This window comes from Opisthocomus hoazin, chromosome 6, assembly GCF_030867145.1.
Source record: "Opisthocomus hoazin isolate bOpiHoa1 chromosome 6, bOpiHoa1.hap1, whole genome shotgun sequence".
Lineage (NCBI taxonomy): Eukaryota > Metazoa > Chordata > Aves > Opisthocomiformes > Opisthocomidae > Opisthocomus > Opisthocomus hoazin.
Window position 1 is genome coordinate 71,749,905 of NC_134419.1, and position 22,914 is coordinate 71,772,818.

Here is a 22,914-nt window from a genome sequence, read left to right on the forward strand (position 1 = left end):
AAAAGTTATCAACTGGTTTAATTTATTGTTCCCATGGATTACAAGTTTTAGTATCTTCCTGAGATGAATTAAAGGAGTATATCCTTCAGTTAAGAAGTCTTTATTACGAGATGAGAAAAGTAATTTTTGAATTGTGATTAAAATGTAGCCATTTGGCATGTATTTTTACTTTAGTTTTATAAAGAAAATTATGTCATTATTTTTATCACAATTTGAAGAGAGAACTGGTGTAGTTATATGCTCACTTGTATCCTGTTCTTACTGAAGCAAAAGAGGGGATTGTCCTTGACTCTGAGTTATTGCCATTTCTAGTGATGTTTAAAATAAATAACAGAAAGTGATTAAAAGGCTATATTCAATTATGGGAATTAGAGGTATATTCAATACATTCTGATATATTTTGTTAACTTCAATATTTTTTCTTTTTTTTTATCCAGTCAAATAAAAATTTGGATATATCAATTAACGCATCAAACAACTTCAACCTCAATATCACATGGTCTATTGGTTCTACAGGTGAGGGTGCATTCTGGTATGGTGACTTTTTCCCATATGATTTCATGATCCTTCAATCTGTTTTAACCTGATTGTCTCTTTGTTGCTAATTTTGATAATAAAACTTTACCAAATGTGTTCTTTTGCCATTTTCATTATGCCATTATTAATTATATTATTGAAACCTCAGATGATAATTTGCAAGCTGAACAAAGGTTCATTAATATGTTAACTTTATCTCCTATTCAATTAAAATTACTTTGGTAGGAAAAGCTTGTAGTCTATTTAAATTTTTAAAATGACAATGTTATGAAATACTGTGATTTTAATTAAGATAAATTGCTTCCTTAACTACTGCAGAGACTGAGATTTTAATTTCTTTGTTTCAGTGTTCAAGCTAAAAATTTAATTATTAACCTTAACATTGATATCAAACAATAAAGTAGTTCTGTGTATGCTGATAAAAGGAGCTGCTTATCTATTTTTCTCCAACTTTGAACCCCATTACTTTTCTTTGTTTTAGTAAGAAGGAAAAAAAGCTTTATTTAGACAGTTTCTGTGAATTGGTTCTATTGACTTTCTGAAAACACATCCAAGGAGAACATGGTGCTTAAAATAAAATTATACTAAAATAAGAAAAAAAACCCACAAAACTTTTTAGAGAAGGTTCAGAGTTTGTCTTACATAAACTCATGAATTTCTTCATCAGTGTAATTCTGAAGTATTTTAACATACCATAGCAAATTCTATCTGTTCCTTTATTTTAATTTAGCCGTCACCCATATATTTGTCGTAAATGATATGTGTTTATTAGTAGGTATGTTATTAAAGATTTCATGAACAATTAAAACTTTACAGCAATAATGTAAGAGTTACATAAATTCACTTTCACACCTTATTAACCTATGAGTTTTTATTGAAATAGAATGTAAATTACTAGAGGAAAGCGTATTATCTGTTTAGTTGACCATAAAAACTTTCTTCTAAAATTCATGTAACTTCTATCAATTTTGTGATTCATTCATAATCTTTTGAAGCCAGAGTAAGAGTTTCTGTGAATTCTCTGGATGTATATGAAATATGCCTGTTGTGCCATGTAAACCGTAATAAAGGGTTATTACAGTTGAAGGAAGATACCAAAAGTAATTCAAGAATTTGTTTCTTGTGGAAAGCGACTTTGGCACCTTTAATGATGATTAATATTTGTCATAAATATATATATATACACACATGTTTTTTTTTAGCTGGAACAATATCTGGAGAAGAGATTCCTGTTGTTTCCAAGGCCAATATTAAGGAATACAGAGACAGCTTTTCCTGTGAAAAGTTTAATTTTCGGAGCAACCCAAACATCACTTTCTATGTGTATGTCAGTAATTTCTCCTGGCCGATCAAAATACAGGTTAGTATGACTGTTTTGTGCTTATAAAGATGTTGATGTCTTAGCTTTGCATTGGATTTCGTGTTTTTACTCATACAAAAGTATACAAATATTATTCTTTGCATGCTGTATTGTCTGTGTATAAGTATGATGATGCTTGTGCTTTCTGTAGTGAATCAGACTTTGGACTGTTGATTTTAGAATCTGAAGTTAAAATTATTGAACATAAATGTTTATTTGTAATGTATCTTATTCATTTAGATGTACACATAAAAGAGGGCGTACAAATATGTATGTATGTACCTAGATATTTAAGTGTAATCATTCATTAACCATTATCTTTCTTAGCCTCTGATTTTCTTAAAGATTGAGTGTCTGTATCATGTTACAATATTACAAACTTCAGTTAACACTAAGTCTGTTTGGTTAGAATTTGTATTTTTCTTTGACTTCATTGCAATCAATTTCACTCAGTATTTTCTGGAATAGTGAGATACTGTGCGGTGGGAGACTGAAAAAAAATTAATGCAATGAAGTTTGTGTCCCGTCCGTCCCCCCCGTCCCCCCGCAGGAGTTTCAACAATATTTATAGTTACTATTACTATTGCTGGATTTGTAAATAATGTGTCCCCTGCACCAATCAAGGAGATCTTTATGTGGATGACCAGCTTTTGGCTATAGCTTCCGTACAGAATTAATTCTTAAAAATTAGATTCTTAAAATGGTAATAAAATTGCATTATTCCTAGTGATTCACTCAGGAAACTGGAACAAGCTCAAAATCCTTGCCGGTTAACCATAATTACAACTATTCTACAGATTTCCATTTTAGTGGCCACCCCCCCCCCCCATCCTTTTTATAAAATACAGAGTCTGTTTCATATATACACATATATATATATGATAAAGTCATCTGCTGGGGAGCCTCCTGGATTAAAGTAGTCATCTTCTAAGTAAACTAGCAGAGCAATATTATCACTGTGTTGTGTTAAGTAAAGCTAGACTTTTCTTAATGATACATGAATGTTAAACTGTAAATATAAGCGTTACATAGTGTCGAAGGATGAATTTGTGGATCTTATTAACATGTATGCATGTATTATTTTATATAAAAAACCCTTGAAGGTTAACTACTTTCTTCTATTTATATTAGGGGTATTTTTTACACTCACCAATGCCACTTTCTAAGGACAGAACAACCTCAATTGTCAAATAGCCTTCCTAAACAAAGCCATGAAGCAATTTAAGCTGTAAATGCATCACACACTCCTTTCACCTTTGAGATTGGAAAGTACTTGTATCGTCATTGTAAGACAAACGCTATTAAGGTGATGTATTCCTAAGATGTGCAACTCTGTCAGATGTGGCCAGATTGCAGCTCCTTCCTGTGCTGTTTCCACTGCAGTATAACACCTTAGTGGCAGCATGTTTTAATGCTTGATAAAGGGAATCCTTGATCATTGGTTACATCCCTTCTTTTGCCTTTTTTTTTAATCAGACTTTTACTTATCTGCCACAGTTGCACAAGTATTTTTTTATTTATTTTAGAGGCCCATGGAAGTTCATCAGTCTAGACAGTTCTGTCTTGGAAATGATGGTGCTTGAGTATTTGTTTCCTGTCCTGCAAATTTTTCATAAAAAACTTCTTCCATCTAGAAAGGAAGTCGCTCTAATTTTATGCAGTGGAAAAGGAGTGCTAAGGTCCGATTATAGAAACTGTTTCAGGAGTTAATATTGTTCTCTGTATTTGCCTTCCTAAATCAGTAAGATTATTATTTAGCTCTCAACTTTTTTTATGCTGTGATTTGTTCTTTTCCAAGGAAACACCTGAAGTTCCCATTACCTGTATAGATTTCTAATCTTTGATGCTCTAGCAGTAGGTAAGACCTTCAAGTGCTAGATGGAGTGGGAAGCTTTTCAGAGAAAACAAGTTTAGTTTTATATGTTAACTTTATGATTCAGTATGCAACAGAAATTTTAAAAATATATGAGCCTTCCTAGGACTTGGCGTTAAGAGAGGGAAGTCATGGCTCAACCCTATCCAGAGGCTGAAGTTTCCAAGGCCAGTACTAAATGGGCTCACAGTTCTAATATTTATAATCTTCTGCATCTACATCTCTTAGCATACTAGTTTTCACCTTCACAAAAAAGTGCAAAAGTGGTTGATATCAGGCTATCACTCTGTTAGACAGTGTCCATTTAAAGGACGATAATTCTTACAAAAATGAAGTTACTGTTATACTGATGAAAGGACTCGTTGGGAGAGTTGAGATACTGATGATGGATTTGCGTTCTAGTTTGGAATGGGGAACTCTTCTAGATGGTCTCTGAATTAATTTTCAAATGGTCTAGAAATCAGTTTCCTGAATTAGCCACCTTTGCCTTTGTGTGCTGCTTAGAGAGTTAGCTCTGTCTTCTAGTGCAGGGCTTTGGACATCACGGAAGCTGGCCTATGCACAAAGGGTCTTGGACACCAAACTATCTGCACCGTAGTCGTTTCCACAAATGCAGTCATGCTGCATTCGTCAGGTCGTGTTGTTTAAAAATGCAGTGATATTTTACGTCAACTCACTGCTGAAGGTTTCATTTAATCCTGTTAGAATGAAGGAAATTACTGTGGCTTCTTTGAGAAGTACTCTGTTCGTAGGAGTAAGATAGCAACATGAAATTTGGCACATGCCTTTTACACAATACTTTTGTGGAGGACTAAATACTCACTTCAGAACATCTAGCATTTTTCAAATACAATCCGAGTACCTGTCTCCTGTATTTACATTATTCATTGTGACCTGTCAAGAATAGATAATATAAAGAATGAGTTCCTAAGGAAGCAGAAATAGTGACCTTACTTCCCTTGTAGCTGATATTTCAAGTACTGTTGTTGATATGCATTTCACTACTCTCCTTTTATGCCTCCTGTAATGCTGGCACTGGAGCTAAGATTACTCGTCTTTCATTGGGAAGGTTTGGCTGTTGATGTTGGAGTTACTGCTCTTACTTTTTCATTTTCTATAGGGGAAGGAGCAGCACTCCTCATTATACAAGATGCTTAGTTTCGTTTTCTGTCAGTCACCTATATTATCTCTATTTTTGCATGCAGTTCTCTTCAAGATTTTCATGACTGCAAGGAGAAACTGTACATCCCAGCAGGTGATTGTTTATTTAGATCAATGGCTCACAGTTGCTTCCTCAAATACTTTTATTATGCAAGTTACCTCTTCAGCAAGCTTAGAGGCTTTTCCCACTGAATCTTAATAAATCCCTGGTGATTCTAACACAAAAGATCTTCTTTTGAAATATGATTTCCTGACTTTGTAAAAAGGATATGTGATGTTTGTGTCCATACAACAAATCCCTGAAGATGTGCTGATCTCCGGTAACTTTTTGCCAGCAACTACCCAGTGATCCATTTTCACTGGTGAGCCTCATGACCTTGGAATAGAAGTTCTGCAGCACTGGATAGCAGTGAATTACTTGCCAATCATAGAAACTATGTAGGAAATTTTCAGTTTTAGATGAAGTCCTGCTTTCTTTATAGAACTGTACTCTAGGTTCCCATTAGTCAGCACACTACTTCTGTCCACAATGGCTACGCGCGCACAGCTGGGTGCTCAGTCAGGAAGAGAGCTCTGCAACCCTCAGGGGAAAACACTGTGTTTAAATTTCCTGGTGCTAAAAGCATTTTATTTAGCTATGGGATCTCTTCTTCCCTGACATCAAAGGAGAATCAGAAAACTGACACAGTTGCATAAGGGGTCATTAGAAAGATGGTGATATAGGACATCTACAGCTTAGAGCTGTTTCCACAAATAGACCTGTTATCGGGCGTGACATGGACAGCTACCAGTTTTTCTCAGAAGTGTGTAGTAGTTACATGCTGGCACACAAATGTTGGATATTTTCGTGTTGAATTATTGGAATAGTTTATACCACACTTTTTCTCCATTTTGTGTAATGTAAAGTTGACTGGAAAGTAAAGATGTATACAGACCTGTAAGCTTAGCTGTTCCAGACTTCCACAGGCAACAGCAGTTTATGCATCTTCTCAGAGGAAGTCTGTAGTATCTTTGGTATTGGAGGGTTCAAGTGTCCAAGTAAAAGGACATGATTTATCATCCAGACTTTCCACCTCTACATTTGACTGAGTGTCTTTGAGAGTTCCAACCCTTTAGGTCTACCCTGCCTTATGTATCTGTTAAATAGGGCTCCATGAGAAAATGCTGCTGTCTTAAATAGGCTAGAACTCTAAACAGAATACGTGGCAAAGCCACATAACTAGTTTCTGCTCATTTTTATTTTATTTTGAGAGTAGATGTAATTCAGACTCCACTGGTAATGGAGTTTGAAGGCTGTAACGTTTATTGAAAAGCAGTAACTCAGACTGTAGCCAGCACCTCAAATAATGGTCAGTGGTCCTTGAAGTAGTACACAGTCATAAAGCTTCAGCTCTGACAGCTATGCAAATATTAATAACTGCAGTAACAACAGATTCTTCGGTCTCAGGAAACTAATTTTATGGTAAGGGATTTTTGTCATTGAAGCTGGTTACAGATGTCTTTGTTTTTCATCAGTTGCTCCCATATTCTGAGAAGTAGCAAGTGCAGATGAAACGAGCAAATACCGTTAAAACACTGTCCTGGCTATCTGTTGATGTACCCTGTCGCTAAGGACAGCAACAGCATTCCTGCTTCTGGATCAGCTGCCTTCACGCACCTATATCTCTTTATAACTGTCAGACTTGTAAGTCTGATCTCAACTTGTGCCTGAGCAGCAAAATTTTCTACCCGTTTTAAAGCTGTATCTGGAGATAATGCAGTTCTACTAGTTATTTCCTTTCCTCCCAAAAGTGTAAATGAAAGGTTCACAAGTGTCTGAGCTTTAACTGGGAAGGTCAGTTTAACTTAAAAGGTTCAACCTCAGCAGCAAAGCACTGCCTGGAAAAACTTGGTTTGTATTTAATGAAAAAAAATCTTGTTATTCATTTTTGATCATAGACTAGTTAATCCCTTAAGTGTTTCCATAGCATAGAACAATTATTGTTGCAGTGAAGTTAGAAATGATGTTAGTGTACATGTGGAATGCCTAAATGTGTTTGAAATAAGAAATTTACTTATTCTTAAACAAGCCTACTGCAAACTTTAGTAGTATATGGTTGGGTTCTTTTTTTTCTGCACTGCTGTTTCTGAGGAAAACTATTTTTGGCACCCTATATTAGTTTGTATGCCAGAACAGACTATGAATTATGGTGAAGATTTACGTTTCATTAGTATGTAGCACAACAAATAATCAAAGGTACTTCATACATAAATTTTCAAGGGTGTTTTTTTTTTTAAAGGGGAAACTACTGTTCTTTCAGCTTACTGGCCCCTGTTTCAGAACTGATATTCTTTCCCCTGTTAATACTCTGCCTGTAGCAGCTGAAGGAGGAGTGTAATGTAAATCAAGAAGCATGTGTACCCTTGTAATAAAATTTACTGTGTAGCATAATTTATTTCAGCTTTTTTTATTGTTGAGTTCATTTTGAATTTTTATCATTCATGAATGACTTACACTTTTGTAAAACTCCAAGAAGTAAAAGTTGTCAGTTGCTGCCATTAGAAGTTACAACAGCAGCACAAACCTAATTACTAGATTAACAAATAAAGATCAGAGATTTTTGTTTTTTAAAACCTTTCCAAATTTTGCAAAGGTCATGGTTCTGGAATCTTTGCTTGGAAAATGTGTATTTATCCACATGTAGCTGGGCTTGTACAGAACCTCCTCCTGTCAGGGACTGCATACCTAAATCTAATCTCTATGATTTATGGTGAACGATTCAGTTTCTAAGTGCCTTAATGGTTTTCTTAGAGGCTGCTGAGTAACTGCATATAGCTATGTGTGAAGACACTGTAATTCTTGAAACACTAAACGGGTATTGATGATGAAGTGGGTACATTAGCTTCTAAAATGACTTTGATGTTTTCTTATAGTAAATATAAAATCTCTCTTAAAAAGAGATTTGAAGGGAGTATACTGAGAACAAAAACCTGGGAAATCCACCAAGTCACCATGTAGTTACAATTCTGCAAGGAGCAGGAAATTCTTTTGGAATGGAAAAAACCCCAGGGCAGGAAGGCATCTAGCAGTACGGGGTGGGATAGTTTATAAATTACTGAGGTATAACCAAAAATGTAAATATATACCTAGCTTCAGTTTTCAATAGGGGTGATGATGTTGATCATAGCATAAAGTCAGGATTGCTAATAATAATAATTAACAAATATTTATGAAAATTATCCTCAACAGATTTGGACGCAAAACACGAACTTAATGTGCTCTGATTAGGCACTGGGTAATATCCATCCTGGAATCTGAAGGAAGTGACATGTGAAATGGCAGGGCCAAAAGCAGGAGGGTAGGACCATAAGATTGGAGAAAAGCAAATGCAGGTTTGTTATCTTGACATAGCAAAGAAGTGATTCAGGTAACAACAGATTTTGTAGTATACAGTGCTTTGGAAAATATTTTGAAGGAAGGTGGTAGTATAATATTTAGTATTTTGTCAGGTTTTATGTGTTGACTGTAGGCATTAAATTGGACAGACTAGAGAGTTAGCTGACATTGCAAAGTAGGAGAATGCAGATGTAAAGAAACAGAGATTTCAGTAACAGGTCACATAGCTGTTCATGATACATTTGCACTTCGATATTCTGTCAAAGTGGCTCATCTGATTACCTTTCTGGGAATGGCAGAGTGGAAACATTTAGTTTCTTTGCTAGTTAAAAGTCCAGATATTCAGATTTATATCTTGCACAGGATGGTTTCTTATATCTGATTTAAATATATGAAAAGATGTTTTCATTATTTCTCAATTCAAAGTAAATAGAGTTTTTGCTCTAGAGTTATTTTTTTGAAAACACAACTCCACTAAGTGAAGAAATTAAAAATTAATTTAAAATTGAAGTCAGCAGGACAGCAGCATGGACGTAAAGATTCATTTCTCGCAGTACTAGATTCTAAAACTACATTCTGTTTTTCAATACATTAAATACCATTATTAAAAATTCTGTGTCATATTGCATTATTACAGGTATATCTGTTACATGTGTAATTATTACATTATGTAAAGTAGTTGAAAATTACTACCCCATTGTGGACTGCTACAGTAATTATGATTACCTTTTTACTTTCTGAGGTAATCAAATCTAATACCAGAAACCTAGTGGTTCTTGCTTTGGAAAACTGACTCTCTACAGCATCTATAATTTATTTCCTTGCAGTTGCAAGGCCAAATGTGTGCAGAATAAATCAGAAGACTGTAGAACATTTCCAAAAACGTTAATCTGCCCAAATCCAATATAGCATTTTCCGAAATGCTTCCCCTGAATCCTAAAGTATTGCTAAAATGAGGAGGTGTTTCTTGATGATTACATTATACTTTTTTTCTTTCACAAATAGTGATAGAGCTGTTAACATTTGTCTTGAAATATACTGGAACAAGGTTGCTAACCATCTTGTGCCAACTTCTACACCACTCCGATAAATGTAAATGTTAATTTCATGACTCTCCCTGGTACATTTCTTTTTCCAGTCACCTTAGAAAAGGTTTAATATGAGCCACCAGAATATCTGTAAATATTTAACATAGTTGAGATATTTCTCAGAAAGCAGAAATACTGCTAATAGTTCAGCTGATGATTTAAGGCAACCAAAACACCTAATTAAGAGATAATTAGTCGTCAATTATGCATAGTTTTAATTGGTGTATAATTTGAATGTCTGAGATAAGAACTCCTGTTACTGATTTGCCAATTGTGTAGCGTTTTCTTTTCCAGACAGACCAAGGCACCATCTACTGGTAGCTGTATAACACAATAGAGATGTATAGATTATTTGCTAATAAAAATTATCTCCCTGTGATGTTTAGCAAGTAGATATTGAGATTTTTTTCTGTAATTTCCATTTTCCTTATCTACTTAATTAAGTAAATTGTAGTTAGAACATTTAGAATGGAATAGAAAATATTGCTCAAAGATAGCTTTTATTTTTTCAGGACTTTTGATTAGCTATAGGAAAATTAATTATTCATCTTGGGATTTTGGGAGGGAACGTATTACAGAGTATAGAAACCTGTTTTTTTAACAATAAGAAAAAGCCCTTCAAAGATGAAGATTCTCTCTAAGGAAAACATTCGTACCTTGTTGAACCACAGAAGCCTGTAAAGGTCATACACAGTGGCTCCTGCAGTCAGAATAATGTGAAAGTAAATGTTTGGCTCATAGGGAATCAGAATGGAAATGGAAAGATGGTGGTAGGGAATGGATATTTTCACCCTGTTTATCATGACCGTCAGTTCTCTTAGTTACCCTCTCTAACCAGGACTTTATAGATAAATGCAAACAGTGTACAGGATTTCTGTTTCTCATATTTCTGTTTAAATTTGGGTTTGTGCCAAACTGGACTAAATCCATGTGTTTCAAGATTTCTGAATAAACAAAATGTCAGTGGTCCAAAATCAGCTTAAACACTCCAATGTAAGGTGTTTGTGAAATAGGCTTCTTGGGAATCCCACATCTGCTGAGTAGTGATGACAATCTTGTCAGTCTCACCAACATGATCATGGTCCTGACACTAATAGGAATTTCAGGTTTTCAAGTTAGAGTAGCTTTTGGGTTTCCTGAAGGCTTTTGGTTACAGGTGTTTTTGCTGATCAGGCTGCTCTGAACTGTCACTCAGAGCTACAAGATACCTGGACTAACTGGATCCCCTCTCAAAACATTTACATCATGGGACTGTCCTGCCCCCGCAGCACATGGGCACTTGTCCCATGAAATGAAGGCTCCAAACATGACCTCTGAGCACTGAACCAACAGAGTGTGTCATTGTGAACCGTCTCTGAGCCAGCGAGCCTGGAAACAGTAGTTTCCAGCTCTAGGTAAACTTGGCAGCAATGATGGGAAATACAGCTCTAGGATTTTGCTTAGGTCTTCAGAGCTTAATTCCTCAGGCTGTGGCAAACTAGCTAGAAACTGTAGGGGTGCTTACAGCTGGGTTTGCAGAGCTCTCAGCTTTCCCGAAGCACGGAGGCTTCAGAAGTCGAGGCTGTTTATCTGCAGGACCATTCTCAGGAGTGGGCTAAGGTGGCATCAGCACCTTTAGTGTGAGGAGTCTTGCATTGGATTAAGCAGACATTCATGCTTAAGAATGGAGTGCCATCAAAAATACTTCTTCACTAAAAGAAACAATGTGTAGGAGTTATTGCAGTCACAGATGTGAGGAGTTAAACTTTGTATATGCTGCTAGAAGAAAATCCTTGAGAATGGAAAATAGCTTTTTTCTATTGGTCTTTGGGACCTCTTCTAAGGTATTTTTGTTGCGATGAGATATTTCATGTAGACCTCTATTTTTTGCAAAGCTAGGTATTAATTTTTTAACCATATGGTCAATGTATTAATTTCCACGATGAAATAACAAAATGAAAATATTAGCGAGACTCCAGAGTTTTCAAATCCAGAGCTGTTCTAGGGTTCTTCATGGATTAACTCATGCGTATATGGTTTCAGCAGAGCTAACTAATGTGAAGATGTAAGGAAGTCACAGTCTGTAAGTATAATTCCTGAGAAACAAGGAAAGAATAGCATGAAGTTGGGCAATTGCAAGCTCTTTCTTTAGCAAGATGATCAGCTCAGATCTGCACACTTGGCTGCTAACTGGGGAGCTACTGTGCTCTTTGTTACGTTATAGTGTGAATGCTCCCTTCTTTAGACTGTGCGAAAGAGTGCTAGGCTGTGATTCGATTTTAATTACGAAATGTTGATTGCTTTATTTTATTTTGAAATGCTTTAAGGACCTTTGAATTGTGGTAATGGTGTAGTTTGATAAAAATCTCTGTAGTTCGTTATTATATGGAAGCTAATTGCATATATTTTGAAGAAACAGAAAAAAAAAAACCCAAACCCAAAACTGCTTGGTCTGCATTAGACAAACATATTCTGTACCTTCAGGGAAGCAGTACAAATAACTATCAGGCACAGACAGCCAGATAAGCGTATCAAACAAGAGGGGGGAAAGCTTGCAGGTCATCTGCTTTTTTTAAAATCTGGCTTTAAGTACATTAGTTACTTGTCATTACTTTTTCATGTAAGCACTTGATTTCATTGCTACCTTAGTGTTATATCTCATAGATGATAAATCCAGAAGGGGCTGCTGTGATCATATAATCTGAAATGAGACATAAACTAAAGCATAGGCTTTCACAAATTAATTGCTGTTTGAACTAGACCGTATATTTAAAAAAAAAAAAAAAAATCCAATCTTGATGTAAGTATTTCTAGAAATGGGATATGCACTAGACTCCTACTAAACAGTTCTGACTGTTAATTATTGCCGCTGTTTAAAAACATGTGATTCATGGCAAGTGTAGCTTTCCATGGGCTAGTCTTGAAATATAGTTTTATGCTAGAAAGAAGAGCTTCCTCCTATAAAGGATGTGCTGCTGTTGTAAATACTTGCCGTGTACTCCATCACCTTTTCTTCAGTTTTTCTCCAGTCTTACTGTCATTCTTGTGGCATTTCAGTATCCTTTGGGAATTATGGATGCCAGAACTGGATATGCTTTTCCAAGTGTGATTACATTGATTTCAGATATAGAGCTAATGATGTGCTTGAGGGGGCAGAAAAAGGGTGCTTTTCAGCAGCTGCCCCGTTGGCCACACTGTGCTGCTGAAGGAAGCAGAGCAACCTTAGTACCACCTTTCCTGCTCCTTCTTCTTGTGACTCCAATCCACACTTTTCGCTACATTCAGTATTTTCCTCTATACATCCAGGATTACCATAGCCCTTTCATCACAGCATTGGGAATTTACTGATTATCTGCCATAAGCCCGAATGTTTTTCAGTGTCACTGAGTCCAGAATAGCATCCTTGAGAATGATCTTCATTCTTTGATTCCACATATGTACTATCAAAGACAATTTTTATTACTTTTACCTTCCCCTTATCCTCCTGTACAAATGGCTTGGTAAAAGTGACCTATTATTTTCACTTTCTTCCTTCAGCATGCCAAATAAAAATACATTAATAATGATAATGTTTTCTTGCCAGTTATTGACAGAAGCTTTAAATACACTAGAAAATGAAGATCCAAGATTCTTGCTGTGCCTTGCATTAGAAATACATTTGTACAAATGCAAATCTCTATTTGAAATTACATTTCACTTTAGTTAAAGTTTAATATGTGCCATGTTGGTTTGGTGGTATTCTAGTTTCTCAAAATGGTGCTTTTACCGGAAGGATTACTACAGTCTCTTTGTATGTATGAACAGTGAAATACCGAGGAATAGAAGTTCTGTTACTTGCGTTGTATTGCTATGGATGTTGTTGAGAGTGGGTTAGGAAATGATCTGTGAAGGCATGAATTGGAGAGTAGTCATCTCTGGTGAGAATGGTTATCGAATACTTGTGTTGAACACATATGTTCTTAAAGTTGATAAAATGAATTTTTAGGCTAATATGCTCTACAAATTTTGCTATTCTATTCCTACATTAGTATTTATCTTATTTGAACTTTATTCATGGTTCTAATCTTTTGTTCTGTTACCCTTTGATGAACATACCTTACAAAAAAAGAGGGGAAGTGAATCTGCCTTTCTTTCCTTCCTCTTTTCTTCTTGTGTCATGATGTCCTAATTTTACTTTCTTGTCTTTTTCTTTTATTTTTATTCGTTACTGTGACAAGAAAAATACGCAAGACTGACATTGTTACAGATTGCAGTCTTGTTAAAATTGCCATATTAACTACCAGTCCAGATAGTGAAAAACCATTCAAGCTGTCAGATATTCTCAAATGAGTGAAATAAAAGCTGTTTGTGTGTATATAGAATCATCATTACTCCTTTGTCTCATAATAGCATCTTTGTGCAGGCTTTGAATTGTTTTCATTTAACGTAATTTTATTTCTGATTTATTCTCAGTGCTAGTGTCTGAGAAATTCTCTGCTGTGTTCATATGTGAGTTTTGTAGAAATTACTAATTTTCACTGATAACAAAGTTATTGTATTAATTATCTTTAATGGTAGGGTTTCATACTGGGTTTCTTGATCAAATTAATATAAATATAGCACAAAATTTGCTTGCCGTGGATACAGAAGTTCTGAGTCTGGGAAACACACAATAGTTTATGCTGGAAGAACCTCTGAAGGTCTCCAGTCCAACCCCCTGCTCAGAGCAGGGCCAATTGCTCAGATCCTTGTCCAGTTCATTTTTTCACTTGTATGTCATGTTGCAGTTTATGTCCATTGTATCTAAGCCTCTTTCTGTGCACCTCTGAGAAAACTCTGACTCTATTTTCTCTGCAACCCACCTATCAGGTCGTTGGAGACAGCGATAAGATCCCCTCTTTGCCCTCTCCTTAAGACATTCAAAGTTAATGACTTATTACTATGTGATAAACTGTGAGCTCAATGAATTTACGGAAGAGGTTAAGAGCAATCCCAGGAATTCAGTGCAATGCAGTGCGTTCTCCATGAAAGTCCCTCCAACCCCAAGGATTTAGAAATAATGAAAACTGTTATAAATCTTGCGGTCATTATTTAAAATAATGAGTTGTATAATGTAAATACAAGATAGTTTATTTTGGTATTTATCCAGCTGTTAGGGATTTTGAACTCCATATTTATATCTGCCTTCTTGAAGAAAAAAAAGTGTTACTTAAACGGCGTCTGGAGAGTCTCCTAAGATCGAATGTGATGTGGCTTTTGTAGACGCTAATTCTAATAATCATAAAACCAAAATGTGTGAACAGCATTTTCCGAGCTAAATGTGTTTTTAGATTTTATCTTGTTGGATCTTAATTTTTCCCTTTTGGAGTTGCTCTCCCAGCAAGTGGGTTCTTTCATGACCATAAATTGCTTAGCATGCCTGCATAGGTGAATTAACATGTGATGCTAGAAAGTGGTATGATCAGATGTTTCTCTCCAAAGAAACACCTGAGAAACTTGTAACTTTTACCATGGAGGGAACTTTGTACCGCTTCTAGTTGCAAGCCACATCCCTTGCACAGAGCATAACATAAGAAGTGCCTTTCCAGTTTAACCTTTCTTTTCAACTGATATCTTTCCTGTGTCACATAATCATTGTCCTTGTTAAACTCTGGGGTTTTTTTCCCTCTTTCTGTCAAATGTTTATTTAAATATACATTCCTGTATTGAAAATCTGACAGCGCTTGTGTGTACACAATAGAGATTGGGAAAAGCGAGGATGAAGTACATGTCTCCAGTAGCAGCAAGGATAAAAAATAGGACGTGTGACGCAGCATTTAAACTGAAAAGTAAGGGGTGGAAGCTTTACAATTCTTAATTATTACTGTTACACTTTGCAGAGTTGGTGGCGGGATGTCAGTGGAGAAAGTATTCATAACAAGTATATTCAAAAGGTTTAAAAGGAACTTTTTGGCTCTGCTTTTTCATTGAGGATGAGCATCACTCATTAACGTGATCATGGTGTAGCGGTATCACTGTGTCCATGCCAAAGTGAAGGCATCCAGTGGCATTCTTCGAAGTGATTGTGTCAGTTCTTCAGTGAGGATACAGCAAAAGATGTGTGTTCTGCCCTAAATAACAGGTATATTAATACTCTTGTGGTTAAGTCCCATGTGCATCAGTAAGAACAGATTTTTCCTTAGCTGTTGCCTTCTCTTTGGGTATTAGAAAAGATGAAAAGTTATTTCATTCACATCACACTTGTATTAACTACTGGAAGCTGATAAAACTTTTTTTGTAGAATGATTACACCGATATTTTTTTTTTTCCTGAACTAATAATGCTTTGTTTATATTCTGTGGGCATTAACCACAGAACTTCATTTGTTTTGAAAATCCTTTTTAAAGCTCTATTCATCTGTGGTAAGGGTAGTGGTGGTAAAAAATCAATTGCAGCTGTATTATTTGCAAAGTAATCAATTCACTTCTCCATTTTAACTAGAAGAGGCATCCTGAGGAGCTGGAAAAATTACACTAATCTAATATGCTTGATCTTGTCTTTGTTTCATTGTAAAGACTGATACTCGTCTCTTTACATCCACTTCCTTCGAATTTTATTTAGAGTTCATATCAATAAGGGCTACTTGAAAACATCTTGAACATGAATATAATCAGCCTGTTCTTTTGACAGTCCCTTGTCGTCTTTGGTCTAATTTTGACTCTTCTTATGAAGTGCGCATATTTAAAAGACATATTCGTCAATTACTGTGAGCTGAACAGTGTCTTAAATTAGGTGTTTAATACAATAACTTTTCAGTCCTTGTTTTTCATGCATACTAAGCATGATTCTATCCAAGATTTGATTCCATTATTAATCTTTTCATTAAAATAAATTTTACTTATTTTTTACTAACTGCTGATGAGTATAGCAATTTACAAAAAGTGAAGGGCTGCAAGTTTTATGTGCTGAGCTCCAAGTCTTGCAAATGCACGTGGAACATTAAAGTGGTCTTCTGACATCTTAGAAACATAGGCTTAGGGCCGGCAGGAACATTTTCCATCATCAAGATGATGTTACCTGACGTTGCAAGCAAACATTTTCATAAACGCATCCATCCATTTTAAAAAGCAAATTTCCTCACTACTGAATTTAAAATATTTTAAGAGAGCGCCCTTATTTCAACAAATGTAATAGTTCATTTTATGTATATTTTTTACTGTGCAGTCATTTTCTATGATTTCAGTAGCTCTTCATTCTTCCTGGTATTTACCCCTTTTTGTGTATTTATACACAGCAATCACATTCCCTATCAGCCTTTGATTTACTTGGCTAAACAAGCTCTATTCTTTGCCTTTGGTAAGATTCATTTTCTGTTCCCCTCCTGGCCACTGTAATGGTTCTTCACCTTCAGTTTCAATCTGTCTTTGAGTAGAGTGACAGTACAGTATATAGTTATTAGTCTGTCAAGACATCGTTTTGCAGTTAGAAGATTAAATTGCACAGTACAATTGTTATCGTTACAATTTTGGTTACTCCATTAAGATGCCTAACATTGCGTTTGTGTTTTCCTTTATGCTTGCCTGGTGTAGTTTGAAGAATTTGCTTTAGTGGTGATTATTCTATACCTGTTGTAGCAGCCAAATGTAAAAGAGCTAGGACATACGATATTTTACAAAAGGAAAAAAAAAATGGCATGAAAATTTAACATTAATTAATGAACTGATCTCATTTGAATGACAAGTTTGAATGATATTCTAGTATGACAGAATTTAATATTTTAAAGCAGTTAGTGGAAAACAGTGTGTGCAGTTGCGCTGTGTGGAATCCTTATCATACTACTACCAATGTGAATGTATACTCCTGAATTTACAAATGCTCAATCAGATCATGAAGTGGAGTTTCATCTGTGGTATGCTTTCATGTAGCTTATGATTCACAATGATAAACAGCATGATACTATGATATTGAACCATCAGTCTCTGTTCAGATCCACTTACATGCTCTCTCCATTAGCATGAACATGGAGTTGCTGGGGCTGCACTCACTAGGGATGAATTGCTTTGTGTGTGAATTTTAATTTATAAGATATACCCTACTGCTTAAATTCTTACTCATATTTTTTAAACTGATTTTCACGATATTTAAACATTACGTTTGTTTCACATTACCTGTGTTTAACCTCAGTCAGTGTGATGAAATCAAGCAAATTATGGAGGAAGGAATTTTTTTATTTTGATATTTTCAATTTAAATTGAAGCATGTAAAAGAAACAGTAGTGCCAATTTACTAAAGGTGTGATAGCAGGTGTGCTAAAGTTAATTGTGTTTTCTAATCAGAAGAAACTTGGTGGTGAATGGTACATCAGTGCAATAACATTTCTGGAGTTTGCAGAGGCATTTTTATTAATGATATATAATATTAATTAAGTTTTTAAACTTACAATGAAGCAAAAGCAAGTTGTTATTTAAAAGATCATACCAAGTAATATTATACTTTTTAAATTGTATTGATAAGCTGACACTTGTGTTAATATTGTTCAAACAGTAACTCAGGGTACAAAGGGAACAAAACGAAAACTAATTCAAAGACATAAAACAGGATTAGTTATCTAATCAGTGTTTTAAGTGAAACTTGTAAAGCAGTCCTTTACTCAGCTGTTTCTAGTTTCAACTTGAGAGTTGAGAGGATAGTAAAAATTGCAAAGAGGTCTAGAAAAAATGACTTGAGGAAATACTGAAATGATTTCATTTGCTAGTCTCATGTAGGGAAGATTTAAGGGGTGATACTGTAGTCAAGCAGCTGAAGATGTCTGACTGCTCATAGGGTAAGGCGATGGAGAAAGAGGGGTAGAAAAAGAAATTGGCCTAAATATCAGTAAGTGGTATTTAGTCCAGACATGCTAAAAGGAAAGGTGGCACAGGTAGTTTCTGAAATCTCTAAAATTAGAGATTTTAAAAGTAAATTATATAAACATGTACCTGGATAGGTTTGATACTCCTTTGAGGAAGCAGGTATGTCCCATCTGCTGTACTTGCTGTGCTTTTGTTATGTTTTCTGAGATACGATTTTCTTTTTTCAATATCTTTTTCTTCCTTCTTTTGATGTGAATAGTTTGTATGAGCAAAAGTGAAGTGACTCCACTCGTGTCATCTTAGTAAAGGTATGAAATCATCCTTCTCGTGATATGACAGACAGGTGCCCTACCAGTCATTCTTAGGAACAGTAGAGGGAAAATGGTAATGTGGATGAAGAGTGTTTACAGTTGTCTCGGAAGCTGTTAAGAAGGACCAATAATTCACAATTTAAAAAAAAAAAGTTTCATACAACTAAACAGTGATTGCTAGAAAGCAGTTAATGGGCTTCAAAAATGAAGGATTAAACTGGTCCATTTTTCAGCTTTGTAAGTTTTGTCTGAACATTTTAAAAACAAATGAAATTCGTCTTTTAACAATTGACTCTTCTTTCACTGCCAGTTTGTTGACACTTAGAGCCCTTCGCTCCACGAGGAACGATAATACAATTGGTCTAGTACATACTCTTTAATTGGATTGACTATTTTGCCCTGCTGCTCAGGGAACTGATAAATTGCTAGAACCTTCTGTTCTGAAAGTTGGGTTTTGTGTCTTTTTTCTTAGGAATAGAAAGCATTCAGAATTGGCTAAAGGCATTGTTGAATTCGTTTTGACTAATGATATCGTTGCAGTCTTAGTTCTGTGAAATATTTAGGAATTAATCAGTGTTTACTGTCATTTCTGTTTCTGGTTTAATCATGTAGATAAAATAAACTTTCATATTCAATATGCTGCTACTGGTAGAATATAACTGAGTGTTACGAATTTTCAACAGCAAAGTTACGTCTTTGACCTGAAAATATTGTTAAGGAGAATGTTTTACTTGACCTCATAAGGTGAATATTAATATTGTTTTTGTAAAAGGCAGTTGACCTGCAGACACAATTTGAACGGCATTTTATTTTTAAGTAGGTTAACTGAAGTTCCCAAAGTAGTGATTTAATCAAGAAAATATGACAGGAACTTTTTTTTTCGCCAGCCAAATCAATATTTTTATTGATAATTGCTAGTGTCCTGCCCCCTTCTTCACAAGCATATTTCCTGCTTCTCAGGATCTGTAAGTCACAGATAATCACTAAGTAGCATTTTTTAAAGTCATCTAGGTGTTTGGATGCTCATTTTCTGGAGAGGTTGGGGCATTAGGGTGGTATCGATGACTTTAGAAATATCAGCCATTATTTATCTTTGATTTTATTTCATATCCTGTTATGAATAGGTTCTTTCCAGTTATGAAGGAATGGAGGAAATTAAAGGGATTGCTTTGTCTGAAGACATGCATTGAGTAAATAAGGGTGGGTCCACATGCTAATCAAGCATAACAAGCAGCAGATCATTCTTTAGTGACAGCCTTTTATTCATGAAGCACATCAAAGAAGGCGGGGAAGGAGGGAGAGAGAAGAGAGAAAATACAAGTAGTGTCTGCTTTGGAGGGATTGTTACAGGCCCTTTGTTTTTACCAGTTTCATGTCCTTCCCTTAAGTCATTCCATTCTGTGTGGTGGAGAGGTTACCCGTTTATCCACTCATACCTTTGTTTGCTTCGTGGAATCACCGTATGGGTTTTGGAGAGCTCTCTGGATTTGTGCATCCTCTGCAGCTGAATCCGTGGCTGGGTATATTGGGGGATTAAATGTCAGACTACAAAATTTACAAACAAACCTATCTTTATCTTGCTTGATTTTTTTCTTAACCTACATTAATCCCAATGTGTCAATAATTTATTAGTTGTCAGTCAAAATCATATCCGAGTCAACATGATGAAAACACGATTTACCAAGTGATACAAAGAAGTCTTTTCTCAAAGAAGAGGAAGCTATGTTATGTTCTGAAAATTAAGAGATAGCTTTCATTCCTTTTCTGTTTCTCCTGGTATTTTTTGTTTCGGTGGTGTGGTTTTTTGGTGTCTGTGTAAGTACACTCTACTCTGTCTTTGTATGTACTAACATGCTTTCAGCAAATGTTAAAATAGATATTTGATCTGAGGAAAAACTTAAACTTACCTTGTTTTGCCCTGGACAGATCACAGTTCTCACTAGTATAGAAAGAAAAGCATATCATTATGCTATAGTTGGGAAGTTTATGGACGTGTTTGACTTGCCTTTTCATTTGATTCGTGTTGGACATTATTAATGATTATAATTCATGTAGGAAAGGCACTAAAAATGTGGTTTTATACCTTCCATTTCAAACACTCACATGACCTTTAGCAGATGCAGTGTACTATGTATTTCCTGGAACTGTGTCCAGTGTATTTTTATTAAACAGTTGTACTGCCCTTGTGCTTTTATAAGGCCTCAGATATTTTGGGGAGTTAACTGCCAAATATCCCAGTGCTGAAAGAGATAATATTTGATTAATCCCTGACCAAAGATAACTGTGTCCATCAGGATATACAGAAGCTTAGTTAAACTATTTCTTTTCAGTAAAAGTTCCAGGAGTCTAAAGAGATGCTCAGCAACTGCTTATTCATCAGATAAGCATAACTTTTTTTTTTACCCTGCTATCAGTGTAATAAAATAAATCGTAGTCCTGAAGTTAATCAAAATTGCTACTGGGATTTTAAGGCATGACTGCATTAACTTAGTGTAGTTTGTATTACTCATGCAGGAGGGGAGTTTGCCATTTATTTTTATAAAACTGTATTAGTTCCTCAGAGATTTTTCTGCTTTTTCTTCAAGTAATACTAACCTCAGCTTTCGGTCATCATGGCAAAATCAGAGAAGTGTTCCATGTGGTTTTACTTCGGTTCTGTGTATTTTATTAGTGAACGGCACACTTTGGTCTCAACTGAGTATAAAAGATTCTGAAGGATGTCAGATTATAGTAAATAATAATACATAGCATCTCTAGCTGTGGTTGATGAGCTGCTACTTAATGGGTTATTTTCCATTAACCAAAACATTCCTTAGATTTTCACCATGCTTGTGTGTATGCTGAATTACCCTGTTCCAGGAGGCATACTAGAAGTATTTCCTATGACTTTCTCATAAAGGTGATGATCCATCTCTCATTAAAAGAGAGCGGCCCTCATTTCATTCATCATGTGAGTAGAGAAGATTGAATCAATCTATTGAATATTATTCAGTCAAACACTGTGTGATATATTTTTAATTATCTCCCTGGTTTTATAGAGTTTAATCACAAAGATTTTTTATTTTGTTCTATTACTGCATTGAATTATATGTCTGAAACAAGTAGTGTGGATGTTGCTTAATGTTTGATGCTGTTAAGATTGTCCCTGGGATTTTTTGTACTTGTAACCCGAATAGTAATAGGTAACATACAAGAAAGATTGATGTCCTTTGAAATATGACTTGGACATTTCCAGGTAGAAAAGTCATTGAGCTCTGTAGCAGCTTCTCTCTGTTTTCAGAACCTGGTAGTATGCAGGTTGTTGCTGCACTGGGCTATTACTGTGCTCTGAGAAGATAACAAACTTGTTGAAAGAGATTCAGAACTGCATGCTAGAACTCAAAAGAGAGACAGAAACTCATACTGAGGTTAGAGCTAAGAGGCTTCAGGAAGAGAACTGCAGTGGAGACAACTACAGGTTGTACACTGAGATTACTTTTGTCCTGGAGAGACTAATGGAAGTGAAGGAAAGACATAGAAATATCGAGAAGAATTATTAAGTATTACGAGGATTGATATGAAGTATTATAATTTGATTGCAATTTTTTAATTGAAATATGGTAGCAATCCAATTTAATTTTAACTGTTAAACTATGTAGTGGTGGAATTAAGTTTTTGAGGTTAGTTAAACTGCAGCTTGGAAGAATGTGCTTGATAAGCTGAGGAGCATGGTATTTCTACCAAATATGACTTTCAGAGAAAACATACTTCTTATGTCCTTGTCTGCTTTGGTTTTCATGAATGTTGACAGTCTTGCTGCTTGACAGTGTAAACTGTTGCTCTGTTTCATCATTCTTTCTCCTAGAATAGCTGGTATGAAATGCATATAAAATACCTTGTGGAGAGCCTTCAACTGGATGAAAATTATTTGAGATCAAGAACATAGATAATATTATTTTTTATACAATTGAGGGTGGTACATTAAAAAAATGTAATTTAGGTTTTTAAGTTTAATTAGGGCTGTGGTTTTGTTTTTATTTCAGATATGCCAAGTGTAAAGACATTTGTACCATTGAGTTCCATCTGCCAAGATGATCTTCTGTCACCTTAGTCAAAATGATCTGTTGGTACCTCGTAGTCATCAAGGAAATTTTCAGAGCAAAGTTTAACCAATTTAAATTTTATGTTCTAATTCCACATTTCTGTAATATGGTCCCATATTCTGTACACATTATTTCTCTTAGTGAAGAATTCCATTATTCAGAAGCAGAAAAACCAGAAGACTTTTCTGTCTTCATCAGTCATTTCGTCTTCCAAAATGAAGGTCTCTTTAATCTTCTGGGTAGAAGTTGGTAGAAGTTTAGTGTAAAAAAGAAAAATCCTTTTTTATTATTTTGTTTTCCTTTGAATCATCCCTTGTCTCTGTAAATACAGTATTGG

The 22,914-nt window shown here is 35.2% G+C and overlaps 1 protein-coding gene across 8 annotated transcripts in view; it reads left to right on the forward strand.

Moving 5' to 3' along the window:
* The window catches only part of ATRNL1 (attractin like 1), a 585,672-nt gene that overhangs the window by 278,273 nt on the left and 284,485 nt on the right, over positions 1–22,914 (forward strand). For all 8 annotated transcript variants that reach the window (XR_012764307.1, XR_012764308.1, XM_075423811.1 and 5 more), the window contains exons 23-24: positions 438–516; positions 1,740–1,897. Coding sequence is in view for 6 of the 8 variants with exons in the window: in XM_075423811.1 (XP_075279926.1) it covers positions 438–516; positions 1,740–1,897 (237 nt within the window). In the remaining 2 variants the exon portion in view is untranslated. The remainder of the gene's footprint in view (positions 1–437; positions 517–1,739; positions 1,898–22,914) is intronic.